This window comes from Anopheles coluzzii, chromosome 2 (genome assembly GCF_943734685.1).
Source record: "Anopheles coluzzii chromosome 2, AcolN3, whole genome shotgun sequence".
Lineage (NCBI taxonomy): Eukaryota > Metazoa > Arthropoda > Insecta > Diptera > Culicidae > Anopheles > Anopheles coluzzii.
The window spans coordinates 44,967,198-44,985,691 of record NC_064670.1 but is presented as its reverse complement, the minus strand read 5'-3'; the positions used below and the strand labels follow the sequence as shown (position 1 = coordinate 44,985,691).

Below are 18,494 nucleotides of genomic sequence, written 5' to 3'. Positions count from 1 at the left end.
AGAGTGGTTGGTATTAGGTGGATCGCAAACTTCTTGAAGTGTTATGACGGCAGGTTTGTATTCGTTAATTAGAAGTTGAAGTTCGTAGAGGTTAGTGTTCATTCCTCTTATGTTCCAGTTTAATAGAAATGGGTTGTTTATGTCATTAGTATTATTGGTTGTGGAGAGCATGATAATGATTTAGGTTAGTAGACTATTGTGGTAAGAGGAAAGGAGAATAAATTCAGTGGCGATGTTTTTTCTTCGATGGTTTGGCAGTTGGCGATCGTTGTTCGGAGGGAAGAGTGGGAGAAGCGATGGGCGAGATGACTGCGATTTCGTTGGATGCCATGTTTTTCACAGCATTTCTTAGTTCTTCTTCTTCCGATGAGACGTTTTCCAGGTTGTGGTTTCGTTTGCGGGATTGTGCTGAGATGACTGATGTGGCCGAATTTTCTGATTCTGTGTCGGATGTAGACATTGATTCCTGGTCATTTGTGTCGTTGTCGGTTTCGAGGTTTTCCGTTGCTTCAGCATTGTTGTTGCTCTCGCAGACATTGTTGGATTGGGTCGAGCTTTGGTTTTCTTCGATTTGTGTAGTGGCTTCGTTCGTTGGGTTATTCTTATTTTTCTGCAAATTTCCATTTGGTTCTTTCAGTTTCTTCAGAAGAGCTTCGATGAGCTTGCTCTGGGTATCCATCTTTTTCATCTGATCTACGATCGTTTTCTTCAGTTCATTTTGTTCTTCTTCGAGCCGCTTGATTTTCATGTCTTTATCATCCACCGTGGTAGTTTGTTGCGCAAATGTGATTCGCTGCTGTACAGCACTTGTTCGCTGATGTTGTTGGAGGGCCATTTGCCGAGCTTCCTTGTAGGTGCAGTTGTGGTCGACTTTTATTTTGATGACTTGTTCTTCAAATTGGAACGCAGGGCATTCGCGAGAAAATGCGCTGTGTTCGCCTTTGCAGTTCACGCAAGCGGGATGGGTCGAACATTCACCGTGTGCTGCGGTTCCGCAGTTTCCACACACCTGTCCCTTTGAGCAGCGCATTTTTGTGTGCCCATAGCTGGCGCATTTGTAGCACAGCATTGGTTTTGGGTAGTATGGTTTCGTTCGCACCTGCAACAGCCCTATGCGAAGGGATTCCGGTATTTTTCCAGCTTCTACGCGTATCAGGAAAGAGTTCGTTGGTTGTATTTCGTCATTCACCTTTCGGGTGAATCGTCGGACTTGCTTGACGTTTTGACTTTCCATGTTGAGCAAAATTTCTTCGTCCTTTAGTCCTTTCAGCTCCGGGGCGAATATTACGCACTGGACTGTGTTCAGTGTAGCGTGAGGGGTGATGGATACTTTTGTACCATCGATGAGTTGCGTGATGCTTTGCATTTTTGTGTACTGCGCAACGTTTCGGGTTTTGATCAGATATTTCTGCCCGAATTCCATCGAGTGGCTGCTTTCGGTAAGCTCTCCAACCACGTTGGTAATGCTCTTTGAAATTATCCATGGGTTTTGCGGGAGCTTAAAGCCTTTCAACGGCTCGAGAACGAGGAACTTCAGGTCCCCAAACTCGTTATTACGATCCATCCATGGTGGTAGTGATCGAGCTCTCTGGGGAGGCTCGGGCGGAAGTGCATCCCGTACAGGATGCGAGGGTCCCGGCATTTTGCCGGGTAGGTTAGTTTTGTTTAGTTCAATGCAATGTATATAGTGTATATAAGGTTATAAAGAAATATATGAAATAAAGTAAATAAATGTTCCTTAAAAGCAAAAGTTCAATTAATCTTAAGTCTAATATTTACAATTTCGGAATAGTAAAATAAAAGAGTTTTAATTTCAAGACAAATAAGATAATTTCTCTCGTTACTCTCCCGAGTAGCGGGGTAAAATGGCACGAAAACACCGGCTTCACTGCTTACGCTGCGAGCGACGTTTTTGGCGCCAAAGCGCTGTGCTTGTCACACGTTCCAAACTGTGTCGTGTGTGCTTGTGTATGTATCACTCTCACGGAAACAATATCAACGCGCGCAGCTGGCACTGTGGTTTATCTCTCCCGAGATTACACACAAAAAGTAACGGTATATTCACTTCTTACCAACGTTCTCTCCCGAGATCGTTGGCGTAGACACTGGAATTGAACAAAAACACGTCCGTCCGGGTGCTCTTTGAGAAGGGTCTTTTTATAATAAGGTCTTTTTATAATAGAACAATTTTGATCCGACCGATGCTTATATAGCAACTTATTCGTGCTGCCCGACACTCGTTTGGAATTTTTCGAGCTGCACGATACGTATTCTCTCTCACAGCCCGTTATAAGCGATCGGAGAGCTCGGAATTTTTCTAGAACGCAATCAAAAAAAAAAAAAAAAAAAAAAAAAAAAAAAAAAAAAAAAAAAAAAAAAAGACCCATTCCGTAAAGACATCATAAAAAGACCCTTGTGCGAGCGGTTCACCCGGACGGACGTGTTTTTGTTCAATTCCAGTGTCTACGCCAACGATCTCGGGAGAGAACGTTGGTAAGAAGTGAATATACCGTTACTTTTTGTGTGTGATCTCGGGAGAGATAAACCACAGTGCCAGCTGCGCGCGTTGATATTGTTTCAGGGAGAGTGACACATACACACGCACACACGACACAGTTTGGAACGTGTGACAAGCACAGCGCTTTGGCGCCAAAAACGTCGCTCGCAGCGTAAGCAGTGAAGCCGGTGTTTTCGTGCCATTTTACCCCGCTACTCGGGAGAGTAACGAGAAAAATTATCTTATTTGTCTTGAAATTAAAACTCTTTTATTTTACTATTCCGAAATTGTAAATATTAGACTTAAGATTAATTGAACTTTTGCTTTTAAGGAACATTTATTTACTTTATTTCATATATTTCTTTATAACCTCATATACACTTTATACATTGTATTGAACTAAATAAAACTAACCAACCCGGCAAAATGCCGGGACCCTCGCATCCTGTACGGGATGCACTTCCGCCCGAGCCTCCCCAGAGAGCTCGATCACTACCACCATGGATGGATCGTAATAACGAGTTTGGGGACATGAAGTTTCTCGTTTTCGAGCCGTTGAAAGGCTTTAAGCTCCCGCAAAACCCATGGATAATTTCAAAGAGCATTACCAACGTGGTTGGAGAGCTTACCGAAAGCAGCCACTCGATGGAATTCGGGCAGAAATATCTGATCAAAACCCGAAACGTTGCGCAGTACACAAAAATGCAAAGCATCACGCAACTCATCGATGGTACAAAAGTATCCATCACCCCTCACGCTACGCTGAACACAGTCCAGTGCGTAATATTCGCCCCGGAGCTGAAAGGACTAAAGGACGAAGAAATTTTGCTCAACATGGAAAGTCAAAACGTCAAGCAAGTCCGACGATTCACCCGAAAGGTGAATGACGAAATACAACCAACGAACTCTTTCCTGATACGCGTAGAAGCTGGAAAAATACCGGAATCCCTTCGCATAGGGCTGTTGCAGGTGCGAACGAAACCATACTACCCAAAACCAATGCTGTGCTACAAATGCGCCAGCTATGGGCACACAAAAATGCGCTGCTCAAAGGGACAGGTGTGTGGAAACTGCGGAACCGCAGCACACGGTGAATGTTCGACCCATTCCGCTTGCGTGAACTGCAAAGGCGAACACAGCGCATTTTCTCGCGAATGCCCTGCGTTCCAATTTGAAGAACAAGTCATCAAAATAAAAGTCGACCACAACTGCACCTACAAGGAAGCTCGGCAAATGGCCCTCCAACAACATCAGCGAACAAGTGCTGTACAGCAGCGAATCACATTTGCGCAACAAACTACCACGGTGGATGATAAAGACATGAAAATCAAGCGGCTCGAAGAAGAACAAAATGAACTGAAGAAAACGATCGTAGATCAGATGAAAAAGATGGATACCCAGAGCAAGCTCATCGAAGCTCTTCTGAAGAAACTGAAAGAACCAAATGGAAATTTGCAGAAAAATAAGAATAACCCAACGAACAAAGCCACTACACAAATCGAAGAAAACCAAAGCTCGACCCAATCCAACAATGTCTGCGAGAGCAACAACAATGCTGAAGCAACGGAAAGCCTCGAAACCGACAACGAAACAAATGACCAGGAATCAATGTCTACATCCGACACAGAATCAGAAAATTCGGCCACATCAGTCATCTCAGCACAATCCCGCAAACGAAACCACAACCTGGAAAACTTCTCATCGGAAGAAGAAGAACTAAGAAATGCAGTAAAAAACATGGCATCCAACGAAATCGCAGTCATCTCGCCCATCGCTTCTCCCACTCTTCCCTCCGAACAACGATCGCCAACTGCCAAACCATCGAAGAAAAAACATCGCCACTGAATTTATTCTCCTTTCCTCTTACCACAATAGTCTACTAACCTAAATCATTATCATGCTCTCAACAACCAATAATACTAATGACATAAACAAACCATTTCTATTAAACTGGAACATAAGAGGAATGAACACTAACCTCTACGAACTTCAACTTCTAATTAACGAATACAAACCTGCCGTCATAACACTTCAAGAAGTTTGCGATCCTCCAAATACCAACCACTCTCCACTTAATCACTACAATTGGTCCTACAAGCTCTCTCCAACTAACCTACATCACAGTGTTGCAATAGGTGTACATAAATCTATTCCCTTCAAATTAATAAAAACTAACACCAATCTTTCCGCAATAGCAGTAAATATTAAGTCTCCCATAGACATGACCATCGTTTCACTCTACCTACCCCCTAGACCTACCTTCAACGAATCCGAGCTTAACTCATTTCTTAATCTTTTTTCACATCCCTTGCTAATAGCAGGAGACCTTAATGCAGAAGATAAGAATCTTAGAATCTCCCAAACTAACAGAAAATTTAATAAACTAAATAACATTTTTACTAACCATAATCTTTCTTTCATTTCCAACCCCAACCCTACCCGACTATGTATCTCTTCAGGTACAGAATCCTTCCTTGACTACATCATCTCATCCTCCTCCCTCCTCAACGAACTTAAACTTTACGTGTTGGCGGACACACATGGCAGTGATCACTATCCGATCATTGTCAAAAGCAAATCATCTCTTCCGGAAAATAAACGACGACCAAAATGGAAATACGAGAATGCCGATTGGACATCATACCAAATAAACATAATAAAACATCTACATTCAGACCCTCAGGCAATAGAAGAAAACATCATCAAGATCATAAACGATGCAGCAGCGAAATCAATCCCAAAATCAAAGGGCAAACCAGGCAAACGAAGTGTTCACTGGTGGAACGACACTGTCGCAAAAGCCATAAAAAGGAGACGCAAGGCGCTCCGAAAACTACAAAATGCCAAGAAAAACCAAGACCACACCCATATCCCTACCCTCTCCGAGGAATTTCAAGTTTCTCATCGCATTGCACGAGAAGAAATAAAGAAGGCAAAACAAGAATCATGGAACCGATTCAAAGACAACATAAGTCCCGAAATGTCTGGAAAAGACATGTGGAAAAATGTAAAATGCCTAACAGAACGCAAGCAAGATACCGCTCATATCATCATCAAAACCGATGACGACACAATAGTGCCAGTTGAATCAACACCAGAGGTTCTTGCCACTCATTTTGCCACCATATCCGCCACAAATAGTTATTCGTCTGAATTTAAGACCGTCAAAGCAAAAACTGAATCCATACAATTACAATTCAATAGCAGACCCAACATACATTACAATAGATCCTTTTCTATAGCCGAACTGAGTTGGGCTCTTGCCAAGTGCAAAGGCAACTCAGCAGGACCAGACGACATTGGCTATCCACTGTTGAAAAACCTTCCTTCTGAAGGAAAAAACCTGCTCTTAAAGCTTTACAACCACATATGGCAGAGTGGCAAAATTCCTCCTCACTGGAAGAAAAGTCTAACAATACCCATCTTAAAGCCCGATAAACCTAAACACAGCCCAAATAGCTACAGACCAATAAGCTTACTTAACTGCATCGGAAAAGTGTTGGAAAGAATGGTTAACCGGCGTCTTACCCAAGAACTGGAAGGCAGGAAACTCCTCAGCATTAATCAACACGCATTTAGATGCGGATTAGGCACGGAAACTTACTTTGTGCAACTCGAAGAACTGCTGGCCAAAGTAAAATCTGATAAACATCACGCCGACTGTGCTATCATCGACTTGGCTAAAGCTTTCGATCGGACATGGAAATACGCAATCATGCGCCAGCTATCCAGATGGAATTTCGGAGGTAACATGATCACATTCCTCGATGATTTCCTCTCAGACCGTACCTTCGAGGTTCTGATTGGAACGAACAAATCCAGCACTAAAACACTCGAAAACGGAGTTCCTCAAGGAGCCATCCTTTCTCCAACATTATTTCTGATTAGCATCGAAAGTCTTCTCCGCTCACTACCACCATCCATCACTCCACTGGTGTACGCTGATGATATCGTCCTGATCTCGAGCAATGCAGATAATGGAGTAGCGCGATACAATCTGCAACAGGGACTGAACATCTTATGGGAATGGTCAAAACGTATTGGTTATGACATCGCTGCTGAAAAAAGCAATATACTACACATCTGCACCAAACCGCACCCAACTGTACCGCTTTGCCTTAATCAATCACAAATTCCAGACTGCAAAAAAGTAAAGATACTCGGGATCACAATAGACCAAAAACTCACATTCCAAGCCCACATTAAACAGTTAAAAACTACAGCTACCAAGAAAATCAACCTTTTCAAAATGCTCAGCACAGGAACCCACAAAGCTTCAAAAGATACACTTATCTTCATTATTAATCACTGGTTACTTCCAAAACTACTGTACGGTATAGAAATAGTATCGATTAAAAAGGAACAGTTTGAAAAAGCAATAAGCCCCATCTACCATGCCGTTCTAAGATATGCCATAGGCGCCTTCCGAACCAGCCCCATCGTCTCTATGCTAAGTGAGAGCGGACTTCTTCCACTCAGCCATGTAATAACAACTAAATTAGCCGCAACAGCAACAAGAATTAAAGAAAAGAATATCCAAGCACCATCATTCCTCAATAGAGCCAACTCCGAACTTTTCGCTATAACAAACTGCAATATCCCGGATATCACAACACTGTTACATCTTGGCACTCGACCGTGGTACCATGAACCCCCTAACATAGACTGGCATTTTAAAAACATCCTTAAAGCAGGCTGCAATAGTACAATAGCACAAAAACATTTCATAGAGCACATCAACAACAAATACATTAAGCACAATCACATTTACACCGATGGATCCGTCGATGAAGCAGCAGCAGGATTCGGGATTTACTCACCCATTGATAAAGTAGCGTCCAAACTGCCGGATCATTCTTCCATCTTTACGGCAGAAACGTTGGCATTAATCCAGGCAGTTGAAGATACCCTGCGCTCTGACCTGGAAAACGTCATCTTTACCGACAGTGCGAGTGTCCTCTCGGCACTAGAGCATGGAACATGTAAGGACCCAAACATCCAAAAGCTCTACCAGGTCACTAGCCCACACATAAACCAGGATCAACAACTCACCATCTGTTGGATACCTGGTCACACTGGTATCAAAGGCAACGAGATCGCCGACCGCCTCGCCAACAAAGGCCGAAGAAAAACATCAACCTACAACACTTCGTTGCCTAAAAGAGACGCAATTATCTATATAAATGGAAAAATAAGAGAGGCGTGGGAAAAGGAATGGTTTAAAACCAAAAACAACTTCCTTCGGCTAGTGAAATTAACAACTACACCATGGCCATCAGTAATAAAACATCGAGACCAAACGATCCTTACTCGAGTAAGAATAGGCCACACTAGACTGACCCACAGCCATCTCATCGAACGATCCAGTCCTCCTCTCTGCCAATTCTGCGGTACCACTATAACAATATTCCACCTCTTAACAGAATGCCACGGATACACACAACTTCGTAATACTTGCCATCTTGACGCCAACATAGACTCAATACTTTCACCTCACCCACAAAAACAGGAAAATCTACTAAAATTTTTAAAACTATCACATTTATTCCATCAACTATAACAATCTAATAATCTGACTTTTCCCCACAAAGAGGCGAAAGAACTCCGCAGGAGCCAAAGCCTCTCTAAACCATACTAACAACAACAACAACATAGAACGCAATCACCCGTTGAATCATACACATCGTGTCCCAGTGTTGAGTGAATTTTTCCGTCGAAATGGCACCCAAAACCAGTGGAAAAGCTGCGAAGAAGTCTGGCAAGGCCCAGAAAAATATTTCCAAGTCCGACAAGAAAAAGAAGCGCAAGACCCGCAAGGAAAGCTACGCTATTTACATCTACAAAGTGTTGAAGCAAGTCCACCCGGATACTGGCATCTCTTCGAAGGCCATGAGCATCATGAACAGTTTCGTCAACGATATCTTCGAACGCATTGCTGCTGAGGCATCCCGCTTGGCGCACTACAACAAGCGTTCGACGATCACGTCCCGCGAAATCCAAACCGCTGTTCGTCTGCTGCTGCCTGGTGAGCTTGCCAAGCACGCCGTCTCCGAAGGAACGAAGGCTGTCACAAAGTACACCAGCTCGAAGTAAGCCACTGAAATGATTGGCTTCTTTTCATGAACCTCTCTTAAATCGGTCCTTTTCAGGACCACAAACCGCATTCAAACAAAGAATTATCCTTCGTTTCATCTGCACCAGCGAATTAGCGCTTTAATTTCAGGGTGTCCGTCTTCGTCAACGTTATTGTTCAGTTTGTTGCGTTTGCCTGTACTAAATGGTATTAGTGCAGGTAAACGCAGCCATATCCTAAGTTTGTTTGCGAACTATGTCATCCACATCATTGGAAACAACATTGACATTAAAGTTCTGCGTTGTTCATTGTAAATATTAATGTTAAATAGAACCTTAGCACGTTTAAAAAAAAAACATAAAAAAGTCCGCACTGGTTGGAAGCGTCTTGCGAGGTGAAATTGAAAATGGAGTTTCGTGTATCATGAATTATGAATAGAAGTCGTTTCGCTCGTTGTATGACAATCATTTTTTTAAATTAAATTTTCCTCGCGCATACGAGGATAATTTATCGACAAAGCAACCAATAGCAGCTTATGTGTCGTGAGTCAAATGTTGTAATAGATTTGCTCGATTTTAAACTTGCTAATAAGTATTGAAGGGTCGTCTTCTTGAGCATTTTAATTCACGTTTGTATAAGCATCAGTTAAGGTGTTTGAGTTGAACATTTGTTGTAAAATATATAGTCATACTATTCGTTCGTAGTTTGTTGTAAGCAGCGATGTTGGTATAATAGCCATAGGTTATATAGATGGTAATAAAGTATTGATCAATATAGTCAAAATCCTCAGATGCCCTATTAAAAAGCGAAACTTTGACAAGAAAAAGTTAAAATACCTCCCATAACATTGATTATTTAAAACAAATTTTCCCCCTTTTCACACTTTCCTCGTTATAACAAAACGACATGCGTGAAGGCTTGCATTCGTATGTACAATTTCATAATAGCAATCGAAAGAAAATTCTTGGAATGTTCAACAGTATTGGTGGTCCTGTAAAGGACCGTTTTGAGAAGGAAATGCCCCGTTTAGACAGGGACCGCTTCCGGATGCATGGACGATTTAGGCACGCTCTCCGCGGATGCGACGGGCCAGCTGGATGTCCTTGGGCATGATGGTGACGCGCTTGGCGTGGATGGCGCACAGATTCGTGTCTTCGAACAGACCAACCAGATACGCCTCGCTGGCTTCCTGCAGCGCCATGACGGCTGAGCTCTGGAAGCGGAGATCAGTCTTGAAGTCCTGGGCGATCTCACGCACCAAGCGCTGGAAGGGCAGCTTGCGGATGAGCAGCTCGGTCGACTTCTGGTAGCGACGGATTTCTCGGAGGGCCACCGTTCCCGGACGGTAACGATGCGGCTTCTTCACTCCTCCGGTGGCCGGGGCACTTTTACGAGCAGCCTTGGTGGCCAGCTGCTTGCGAGGAGCCTTACCTCCAGTCGATTTACGAGCGGTTTGCTTGGTACGAGCCATCTCACTTTGAGAGCGTAGGTTTCGTTGAGCACGGAGCGAACTTGTTTATTTGACAAAAGTTGAACGTTAAATGAGGAAACTGCTCGAACAAGAGCTCTTTTTATGCGCTTGCCAACCCTTGTTTTCTCTCATCTTAAGAGCAAGAGGGAATGCGTGGATGAAAAAGTAGAAATAGGGACGTTGAGCTCGAAAACGCTCATTCGTGATCGTCAATTTGAAGTGTGAACATCGTGAACGTACAATCCTGTGCTCATCATGACTGGAAGAGGAAAGGGAGGAAAAGGTCTGGGTAAAGGAGGAGCCAAGCGTCACCGAAAAGTGCTGCGGGATAACATCCAGGGCATTACCAAGCCCGCCATCCGCCGTTTGGCTCGGCGCGGAGGAGTGAAACGTATCTCCGGCCTCATCTACGAGGAAACCCGTGGCGTCCTGAAAGTATTTCTGGAGAATGTGATTCGTGATGCGGTCACTTACACTGAACACGCCAAGCGTAAGACCGTCACCGCTATGGATGTGGTGTATGCTCTGAAGCGTCAGGGCCGCACTCTGTACGGTTTTGGAGGTTAAATTTATCTCTATAAAACTTCCATGTGGAGTCTCAAATCAAACGGTCCTTTTCAGGACCACAATACATTACTCAAGAGCTGTGTCTTTCGCAACATTAAAATGTTTTATTTGAGAGAAAAAATGTCTATGATGGCTTCGAATGGTGTGCGTATAACATTTTACTTGCATAACAAGCACTCACAAAAGTTTGCATGCGTTTGAAGCGTACATAAAAGCGACGATTGAAGTGTTTGTTAAAATATTGAATTTTTATTTACTTATTGATTTATGAATTTATTTTATAGTCTCGAATTAAAATTATTTAATTTTTCAGGGCAAGCCTCTCATCCTCTTGAAGCAATAATCGCCGCTACACATGCGCTTCGTTCATTGATACTTGTGATAATTATTCAAAAGAAGGATTGGGCGAAAAAAAGCTACACCGTTTTCATGAGGTTTGTGAGTTTATTATAACAGCTAACGGTGCCAATGCTGCCTTTGACTCCGTAAATCACTCAACGCTAATTTCAAAACTATCAAGCTACGGAATAAATAGAACGCTTGTTCATTGGCTCTCCTGTAATTTAAGTGTAAGACAAATTACAGTGAATATTTCATCCGGGGTTTCACAAGGCAGTATTCTAGGCCCTATTCTTTTTATCATTTTCATAAATGATATTATTTACGTTATACCAGATTGCGAAACATTGTTTTATGCAAATGATATGAAAATGTTCCTACCAGTATCAGATCAAACCGATTGTTTAACTCTTCAAAACTGTTTAATTCGATTTAACTCATACCCACCAAATACTTTCTGCAAGATTTGCTATCAGGGTGCTATGAACATGAAGAAATTAACTCCACCTCCAAAATCTATGCTGTAAACTGAATGCTACATATTTTCTTGGGATACTGACTTCATTTGGTATACTGAATTAGCGATGCTCCGCTAGCGATGCTTACATTTTGGTTTGTACATTTGGTAATTGTTCCCCAGCTTCCGTTATCATTAAAATGTTTCCCAGTTATTATCCAGGACAAACACCCTGGGACCTCATAGATCGCATAATGAATTATTTGGGAAAAGTAACGCTCAGCCCTCTACATTACGCTAGCGTTACGAGTAACATCTGTCTAGCGCAAACCCAAGCAGCATTTTTGAACGCCTGGTTTAATCGTCGTGGATGAGCAAATTAATAGATTATCATGTCTTAATATATTTTATTTTACATGATAATTAGAAAAGCAACAATTTTTGAACAAACATAAAAAAGAACAGCAATTGCTTCTAAAGATAACACTCATTGATAATTCATGAGTATAAATAAATTATATTATTACTATTAGGCTATCATTTTTAACAGCAATCAGAGTTGTAACAACTTCACGTATTATAATTATAACAATCTTACACATAAAAAATGGTTACTTTTAAAAATGATTATTTATTTATGTTCCCAACTATTGATAAAGCAAGATAATGAAATACATACAAATATTTACTACCTTCATTAACCTCAAGGGTCTAAAAAAGAGCCCTCGCACCTAAAGTAAAGTTTATTCACAATAGGCGGAAACATAGATTGAATAGGTAATAATTATATTTCATATACATTATTAATTTATTAATATTTTTAATATTTTATACTTTCTAATCATAGGAAATGTAACTAAAATTGAAAGCTTATGGGGTGTTAATAAACTTTTCAAAAATACTGCTTGGGAATTTTAAAAGGCATGTAACGCTTCTCATATGTAACGTAGATCACTGAGCCTTACTTTTACCAATTATTTAGATGGCGTTACTACTGGTTGCAGGGACTTTGATCACCACTAGACGGCGTTATTGAATGTGGAGTTGCATATGCGTTAGGGCATTTCAATACTTTGTATTTTATAGGCATTCCTACATTGCAAATCATTTTATTGTTTCAAACAACGAAACACTTTAAAATGCTTCACAAATTTGGGTAACTGGTGATTAAGATGAAGGGTGAAGGGAAACATTAATAAGTATGGTTGTTTATTTGAACCTTCCTAATTTTTGGTCCAACTTTTTTAAAGCCATTATCAACGTTTCCCGATATATTGAAAGCCAAACTTTTGTGAGAACCTAAGGCTACCTAAACGCACAACATTTTTCGACAATCGACCCTTTCAACACTTTCCCGTGGTTAACGATAAATCAGGTAAAAGTGTCCTTTACTGTTTTCAGAAAAAGGTCAACACGCAGGTATCACTGGTTGCATTTATATGGTAAAACCAACCCTCTTGAACAAGCTACCTGGAAAATCTTATGCATCGCTTATTATATGCTGCATTTTGTAGAATTCGTAGTGAGAGGTTACAGAATTGAAAATATTAAGGGATGCGTTTTGTGCCAAAGGACGGCACATTTTTTCATTTACATTTTGTACACAGTTTCAAGCACGGTTCTTGATATATCTGGATTTTTTTTTCCTTCTGGTTCTCCCATAACAGCATAAATCGAATAAAATGTCTTTGGCAAAGTAATTTGTCGCCCTGAAAAGGACGGTTTTGGGTTTGAGATGAAGGAAGCTTTGTCACACCGTTTAAGCCTTCTTTTCGGTCTTCTTGGGCAGCAGCACGGCCTGAATGTTGGGCAGCACACCACCCTGAGCGATGGTTACTCCGGACAGCAGCTTGTTCAACTCCTCGTCGTTGCGGATGGCCAGCTGCAGATGACGCGGGATGATGCGCGTCTTCTTGTTGTCACGGGCAGCGTTTCCGGCCAACTCAAGCACTTCAGCGGCCAAGTATTCCATGACGGCTGCCAGATACACGGGTGCTCCGGCACCGACGCGCTCGGCATAGTTACCCTTGCGCAGGAGACGATGAATACGGCCAACGGGGAACTGAAGACCGGCACGGTTGGAACGGGACTTTGCCTTTCCCTTTACCTTTCCTCCCTTTCCACGGCCAGACATGGTTAGATTTGATTGGGGTACGTTTGTAAGGGACGTTTCTCTTTGAGAAGGGTCTTTTTATAATAGAACAATTTTGACCCGACCGATGCTTATATAGCAGCTTATTCGTGCTGCCCGATACTCGTTTGGAATTTTTCGAGCTGCACGATACGTTTTCTCTCTCACAGCCCGTTATAAGCGATCGGAGAGCTCGGAATTTTTCTAGAACGCAATCACCCGTTGAATCATACACATCGTGTCCCAGTGTTGAGTGAATTTTTCCGTCGAAATGGCACCCAAAACCAGTGGAAAAGCTGCGAAGAAGTCTGGCAAGGCCCAGAAAAATATTTCCAAGTCCGACAAGAAAAAGAAGCGCAAGACCCGCAAGGAAAGCTACGCTATTTACATCTACAAAGTGTTGAAGCAAGTCCACCCGGATACTGGCATCTCTTCGAAGGCCATGAGCATCATGAACAGTTTCGTCAACGATATCTTCGAACGCATTGCTGCTGAGGCATCCCGCTTGGCGCACTACAACAAGCGTTCGACGATCACGTCCCGCGAAATCCAAACCGCTGTTCGTCTGCTGCTGCCTGGTGAGCTTGCCAAGCACGCCGTCTCCGAAGGAACGAAGGCTGTCACAAAGTACACCAGCTCGAAGTAAGCCACTGAAATGATTGGCTTCTTTTCATGAACCTCTCTTAAATCGGTCCTTTTCAGGACCACAAACCGCATTCAAACAAAGAATTATCCTTCGTTTCATCTGCACCAGCGAATTAGCGCTTTAATTTCAGGGTGTCCGTCTTCGTCAACGTTATTGTTCAGTTTGTTGCGTTTGCCTGTACTAAATGGTATTAGTGCAGGTAAACACAGCCATATCCTAAGTTTGTTTGCGAACTATGTCATCCACATCATTGGAAACAACATTGACATTAAAGTTCTGCGTTGTTCATTGTAAATATTAATGTTAAATAGAACCTTAGCACGTTTAAAAAAAAACATAAAAAAAGTCCGCACTGGTTGGAAGCGTCTTGCGAGGTGAAATTGAAAATGGAGTTTCGTGTATCATGAATTATGAATAGAAGTCGTTTCGCTCGTTGTATGACAATCATTTTTTTAAATTAAATTTTCCTCGCGCATACGAGGATAATTTATCGACAAAGCAACCAATAGCAGCTTATGTGTCGTGAGTCAAATGTTGTAATAGATTTGCTCGATTTTAAACTTGCTAATAAGTATTGAAGGGTCGTCTTCTTGAGCATTTTAATTCACGTTTGTATAAGCATCAGTTAAGGTGTTTGAGTTGAACATTTGTTGTAAAATATATAGTCATACTATTCGTTCGTAGTTTGTTGTAAGCAGCGATGTTGGTATAATAGCCATAGGTTATATAGATGGTAATAAAGTATGGATCAATAAAGTCAAAATCCTCAGATGCCCTATTAAAAAGCGAAACTTTGACAAGAAAAAGTTAAAATACCTCCCATAACATTGATTATTTAAAACAAATTTTCCCCCTTTTCACACTTTCCTCGTTATAACAAAACGACATGCGTGAAGGCTTGCATTCGTATGTACAATTTCATAATAGCAATCGAAAGAAAATTCTTGGAATGTTCAACAGTATTGGTGGTCCTGAAAAGGACCGTTTTGAGAAGGAAATGCCCCGTTTAGACAGGGACCGCTTCCGGATGCATGGACGATTTAGGCACGCTCTCCGCGGATGCGACGGGCCAGCTGGATGTCCTTGGGCATGATGGTGACGCGCTTGGCGTGGATGGCGCACAGATTCGTGTCTTCGAACAGACCAACCAGGTACGCCTCGCTGGCTTCCTGCAGCGCCATGACGGCTGAGCTCTGGAAACGGAGATCAGTCTTGAAGTCCTGGGCGATCTCACGCACCAAGCGCTGGAAGGGCAGCTTGCGGATGAGCAGCTCGGTCGACTTCTGGTAGCGACGGATTTCTCGGAGGGCCACCGTTCCCGGACGGTAACGATGCGGCTTCTTCACTCCTCCGGTGGCCGGGGCACTTTTACGAGCAGCCTTGGTGGCCAGCTGCTTGCGAGGAGCCTTACCTCCAGTCGATTTACGAGCGGTTTGCTTGGTACGAGCCATTTCACTTCGGGAGCGTAGGTTTCGTTGAGCACGGAGCGAACTTGTTTATTTGACAAAAGTTGAACGTTAAATGAGGAAACTGCTCGAACAAGAGCTCTTTTTATGCGCTTGCCAACCCTTGTTTTCTCTCATCTTAAGAGCAAGAGGGAATGCGTGGATGAAAAAGTAGAAATAGGGACGTTGAGCTCGAAAACGCTCATTCGTGATCGTCAATTTGAAGTGTGAACATCGTGAACGTACAATCCTGTGCTCATCATGACTGGAAGAGGAAAGGGAGGAAAAGGTCTGGGTAAAGGAGGAGCCAAGCGTCACCGAAAAGTGCTGCGGGATAACATCCAGGGCATTACCAAGCCCGCCATCCGCCGTTTGGCTCGGCGCGGAGGAGTGAAACGTATCTCCGGCCTCATCTACGAGGAAACCCGTGGCGTCCTGAAAGTATTTCTGGAGAATGTGATTCGTGATGCGGTCACTTACACTGAACACGCCAAGCGTAAGACCGTCACCGCTATGGATGTGGTGTATGCTCTGAAGCGTCAGGGCCGCACTCTGTACGGTTTTGGAGGTTAAATTTATCTCTATAAAACTTCCATGTGGAGTCTCAAATCAAACGGTCCTTTTCAGGACCACAATACATTACTCAAGAGCTGTGTCTTTCGCAACATTAAAATGTTTTATTTGAGAGAAAAAATGTCTATGATGGCTTCGAATGGTGTGCGTATAACATTTTACTTGCATAACAAGCACTCACAAAAGTTTGCATGCGTTTGAAGCGTACATAAAAGCGACGATTGAAGTGTTTGTTAAAATATTGAATTTTTATTTACTTATTGATTTATGAATTTATTTTATAGTCTCGAATTAAAATTATTTAATTTTTCAGGGCAAGCCTCTCATCCTCTTGAAGCAATAATCGCCGCTACACATGCGCTTCGTTCATTGATACTTGTGATAATTATTCAAAAGAAGGATTGGGCGAAAAAAAGCTACACCGTTTTCATGAGGTTTGTGAGTTTATTATAACAGCTAACGGTGCCAATGCTGCCTTTGACTCCGTAAATCACTCAACGCTAATTTCAAAACTATCAAGCTACGGAATAAATAGAACGCTTGTTCATTGGCTCTCCTGTAATTTAAGTGTAAGACAAATTACAGTGAATATTTCATCCGGGGTTTCACAAGGCAGTATTCTAGGCCCTATTCTTTTTATCATTTTCATAAATGATATTATTTACGTTATACCAGATTGCGAAACATTGTTTTATGCAAATGATATGAAAATGTTCCTACCAGTATCAGATCAAACCGATTGTTTAACTCTTCAAAACTGTTTAATTCGATTTAACTCATACCCACCAAATACTTTCTGCAAGATTTGCTATCAGGGTGCTATGAACATGAAGAAATTAACTCCACCTCCAAAATCTATGCTGTAAACTGAATGCTACATATTTTCTTGGGATACTGACTTCATTTGGTATACTGAATTAGCGATGCTCCGCTAGCGATGCTTACATTTTGGTTTGTACATTTGGTAATTGTTCCCCAGCTTCCGTTATCATTAAAATGTTTCCCAGTTATTATCCAGGACAAACACCCTGGGACCTCATAGATCGCATAATGAATTATTTGGGAAAAGTAACGCTCAGCCCTCTACATTACGCTAGCGTTACGAGTAACATCTGTCTAGCGCAAACCCAAGCAGCATTTTTGAACGCCTGGTTTAATCGTCGTGGATGAGCAAATTAATAGATTATCATGTCTTAATATATTTTATTTTACATGATAATTAGAAAAGCAACAATTTTTGAACAAACATAAAAAAGAACAGCAATTGCTTCTAAAGATAACACTCATTGATAATTCATGAGTATAAATAAATTATATTATTACTATTAGGCTATCATTTTTAACAGCAATCAGAGTTGTAACAACTTCACGTATTATAATTATAACAATCTTACACATAAAAAATGGTTACTTTTAAAAATGATTATTTATTTATGTTCCCAACTATTGATAAAGCAAGATAATGAAATACATACAAATATTTACTACCTTCATTAACCTCAAGGGTCTAAAAAAGAGCCCTCGCACCTAAAGTAAAGTTTATTCACAATAGGCGGAAACATAGATTGAATAGGTAATAATTATATTTCATATACATTATTAATTTATTAATATTTTTAATATTTTATACTTTCTAATCATAGGAAATGTAACTAAAATTGAAAGCTTATGGGGTGTTAATAAACTTTTCAAAAATACTGCTTGGGAATTTTAAAAGGCATGTAACGCTTCTCATATGTAACGTAGATCACTGAGCCTTACTTTTACCAATTATTTAGATGGCGTTACTACTGGTTGCAGGGACTTTGATCACCACTAGACGGCGTTATTGAATGTGGAGTTGCATATGCGTTAGGGCATTTCAATACTTTGTATTTTATAGGCATTCCTACATTGCAAATCATTTTATTGTTTCAAACAACGAAACACTTTAAAATGCTTCACAAATTTGGGTAACTGGTGATTAAGATGAAGGGTGAAGGGAAACATTAATAAGTATGGTTGTTTATTTGAACCTTCCTAATTTTTGGTCCAACTTTTTTAAAGCCATTATCAACGTTTCCCGATATATTGAAAGCCAAACTTTTGTGAGAACCTAAGGCTACCTAAACGCACAACATTTTTCGACAATCGACCCTTTCAACACTTTCCCGTGGTTAACGATAAATCAGGTAAAAGTGTCCTTTACTGTTTTCAGAAAAAGGTCAACACGCAGGTATCACTGGTTGCATTTATATGGTAAAACCAACCCTCTTGAACAAGCTACCTGGAAAATCTTATGCATCGCTTATTATA

The 18,494-nt window shown here is 41.5% G+C and overlaps 11 protein-coding genes across 16 annotated transcripts in view; 8 read left to right on the top strand and 3 right to left on the bottom strand.

Annotated features, from left to right (window-relative positions):
• Positions 1-18,494, top strand: part of LOC120949361 (histone H2B) — a 202,183-nt gene that overhangs the window by 59,489 nt on the left and 124,200 nt on the right. The gene's annotated exons all lie outside the window — the stretch shown is intronic.
• Positions 1-18,494, top strand: part of LOC125906890 (histone H2B) — a 189,090-nt gene that overhangs the window by 46,396 nt on the left and 124,200 nt on the right. The gene's annotated exons all lie outside the window — the stretch shown is intronic.
• Positions 1-18,494, top strand: part of LOC120949373 (histone H2B) — a 164,805-nt gene that overhangs the window by 22,111 nt on the left and 124,200 nt on the right. The gene's annotated exons all lie outside the window — the stretch shown is intronic.
• Positions 224-1,642, bottom strand: LOC120961104 (uncharacterized). The gene has a single exon (XM_040384770.2). The coding sequence runs from the start codon at positions 1,640-1,642 to the stop codon at positions 224-226; it is 1,419 nt and encodes a 472-aa protein (XP_040240704.2).
• Positions 2,924-4,342, top strand: LOC125906871 (uncharacterized). Its single transcript, XM_049607644.1, has one exon. It carries the CDS (start codon positions 2,924-2,926, stop codon positions 4,340-4,342), a length of 1,419 nt encoding a protein of 472 aa, XP_049463601.1.
• LOC120953908 (histone H2B) lies at positions 8,143-9,353 on the top strand. The gene has a single exon (XM_040374337.2). It carries the CDS (start codon positions 8,216-8,218, stop codon positions 8,588-8,590), a length of 375 nt encoding a protein of 124 aa, XP_040230271.1. The 5' UTR covers positions 8,143-8,215; the 3' UTR covers positions 8,591-9,353.
• On the bottom strand, positions 9,576-15,632 carry LOC120953586 (uncharacterized). Its single transcript, XM_049607642.1, has 5 exons — positions 15,230-15,632; positions 13,170-13,591; positions 10,389-10,587; positions 10,282-10,300; positions 9,576-10,081 (listed from the first exon to the last, which is right to left on the bottom strand). The coding sequence occupies exons 1-5, from the start codon at positions 15,630-15,632 to the stop codon at positions 9,631-9,633; spliced, it is 1,494 nt and encodes a 497-aa protein (XP_049463599.1). The 3' UTR covers positions 9,576-9,630.
• Positions 10,042-12,850, top strand: LOC120953916 (histone H4). The gene has a single exon (XM_049607834.1). It carries the CDS (start codon positions 10,297-10,299, stop codon positions 10,606-10,608), a length of 312 nt encoding a protein of 103 aa, XP_049463791.1. The 5' UTR covers positions 10,042-10,296; the 3' UTR covers positions 10,609-12,850.
• On the bottom strand, positions 12,960-13,546 carry LOC125906898 (histone H2A). The gene has a single exon (XM_049607814.1). It carries the CDS (start codon positions 13,536-13,538, stop codon positions 13,164-13,166), a length of 375 nt encoding a protein of 124 aa, XP_049463771.1. The 5' UTR covers positions 13,539-13,546; the 3' UTR covers positions 12,960-13,163.
• Positions 13,784-18,494, top strand: part of LOC120953913 (histone H2B) — a 12,280-nt gene continuing 7,569 nt past the window's right edge. Inside the window, exon 1 of the mRNA XM_049607811.1 lies at positions 13,784-14,526. Coding sequence (XP_049463768.1) covers positions 13,807-14,181 — 375 coding nt within the window. The 5' untranslated portion in view covers positions 13,784-13,806 and the 3' untranslated portion in view covers positions 14,182-14,526. The remainder of the gene's footprint in view (positions 14,527-18,494) is intronic.
• On the top strand, positions 15,885-18,441 carry LOC120953917 (histone H4). The gene has a single exon (XM_049607832.1). It carries the CDS (start codon positions 15,888-15,890, stop codon positions 16,197-16,199), a length of 312 nt encoding a protein of 103 aa, XP_049463789.1. The 5' UTR covers positions 15,885-15,887; the 3' UTR covers positions 16,200-18,441.

Excerpts from the sequence above, each read along its gene's own strand:
- LOC120961104 (XM_040384770.2), bottom strand. The coding sequence starts at position 1,642 with ATGCCGGGACCCTCGCATCCTGTACGGGATGCACTTCCGCCCGAGCCT.
- LOC125906871 (XM_049607644.1), top strand. The coding sequence starts at position 2,924 with ATGCCGGGACCCTCGCATCCTGTACGGGATGCACTTCCGCCCGAGCCT.
- LOC120953908 (XM_040374337.2), top strand. The coding sequence starts at position 8,216 with ATGGCACCCAAAACCAGTGGAAAAGCTGCGAAGAAGTCTGGCAAGGCC.
- LOC120953916 (XM_049607834.1), top strand. The coding sequence starts at position 10,297 with ATGACTGGAAGAGGAAAGGGAGGAAAAGGTCTGGGTAAAGGAGGAGCC.
- LOC125906898 (XM_049607814.1), bottom strand. The coding sequence starts at position 13,538 with ATGTCTGGCCGTGGAAAGGGAGGAAAGGTAAAGGGAAAGGCAAAGTCC.
- LOC120953586 (XM_049607642.1), bottom strand. The coding sequence starts at position 15,632 with ATGGCTCGTACCAAGCAAACCGCTCGTAAATCGACTGGAGGTAAGGCT. Across the intron at positions 13,592-15,229 it reads CCGTCGCATCCGCGGAGAGC|ACCCTTCTCAAAGAGAAACG; the intron begins GTGCCTAAATCG and ends TATTATAAAAAG. Across the intron at positions 10,588-13,169 it reads CCAAGAAGACCGAAAAGAAG|AGTGCGGCCCTGACGCTTCA; the intron begins GCTTAAACGGTG and ends AAAACCGTACAG.
- LOC120953917 (XM_049607832.1), top strand. The coding sequence starts at position 15,888 with ATGACTGGAAGAGGAAAGGGAGGAAAAGGTCTGGGTAAAGGAGGAGCC.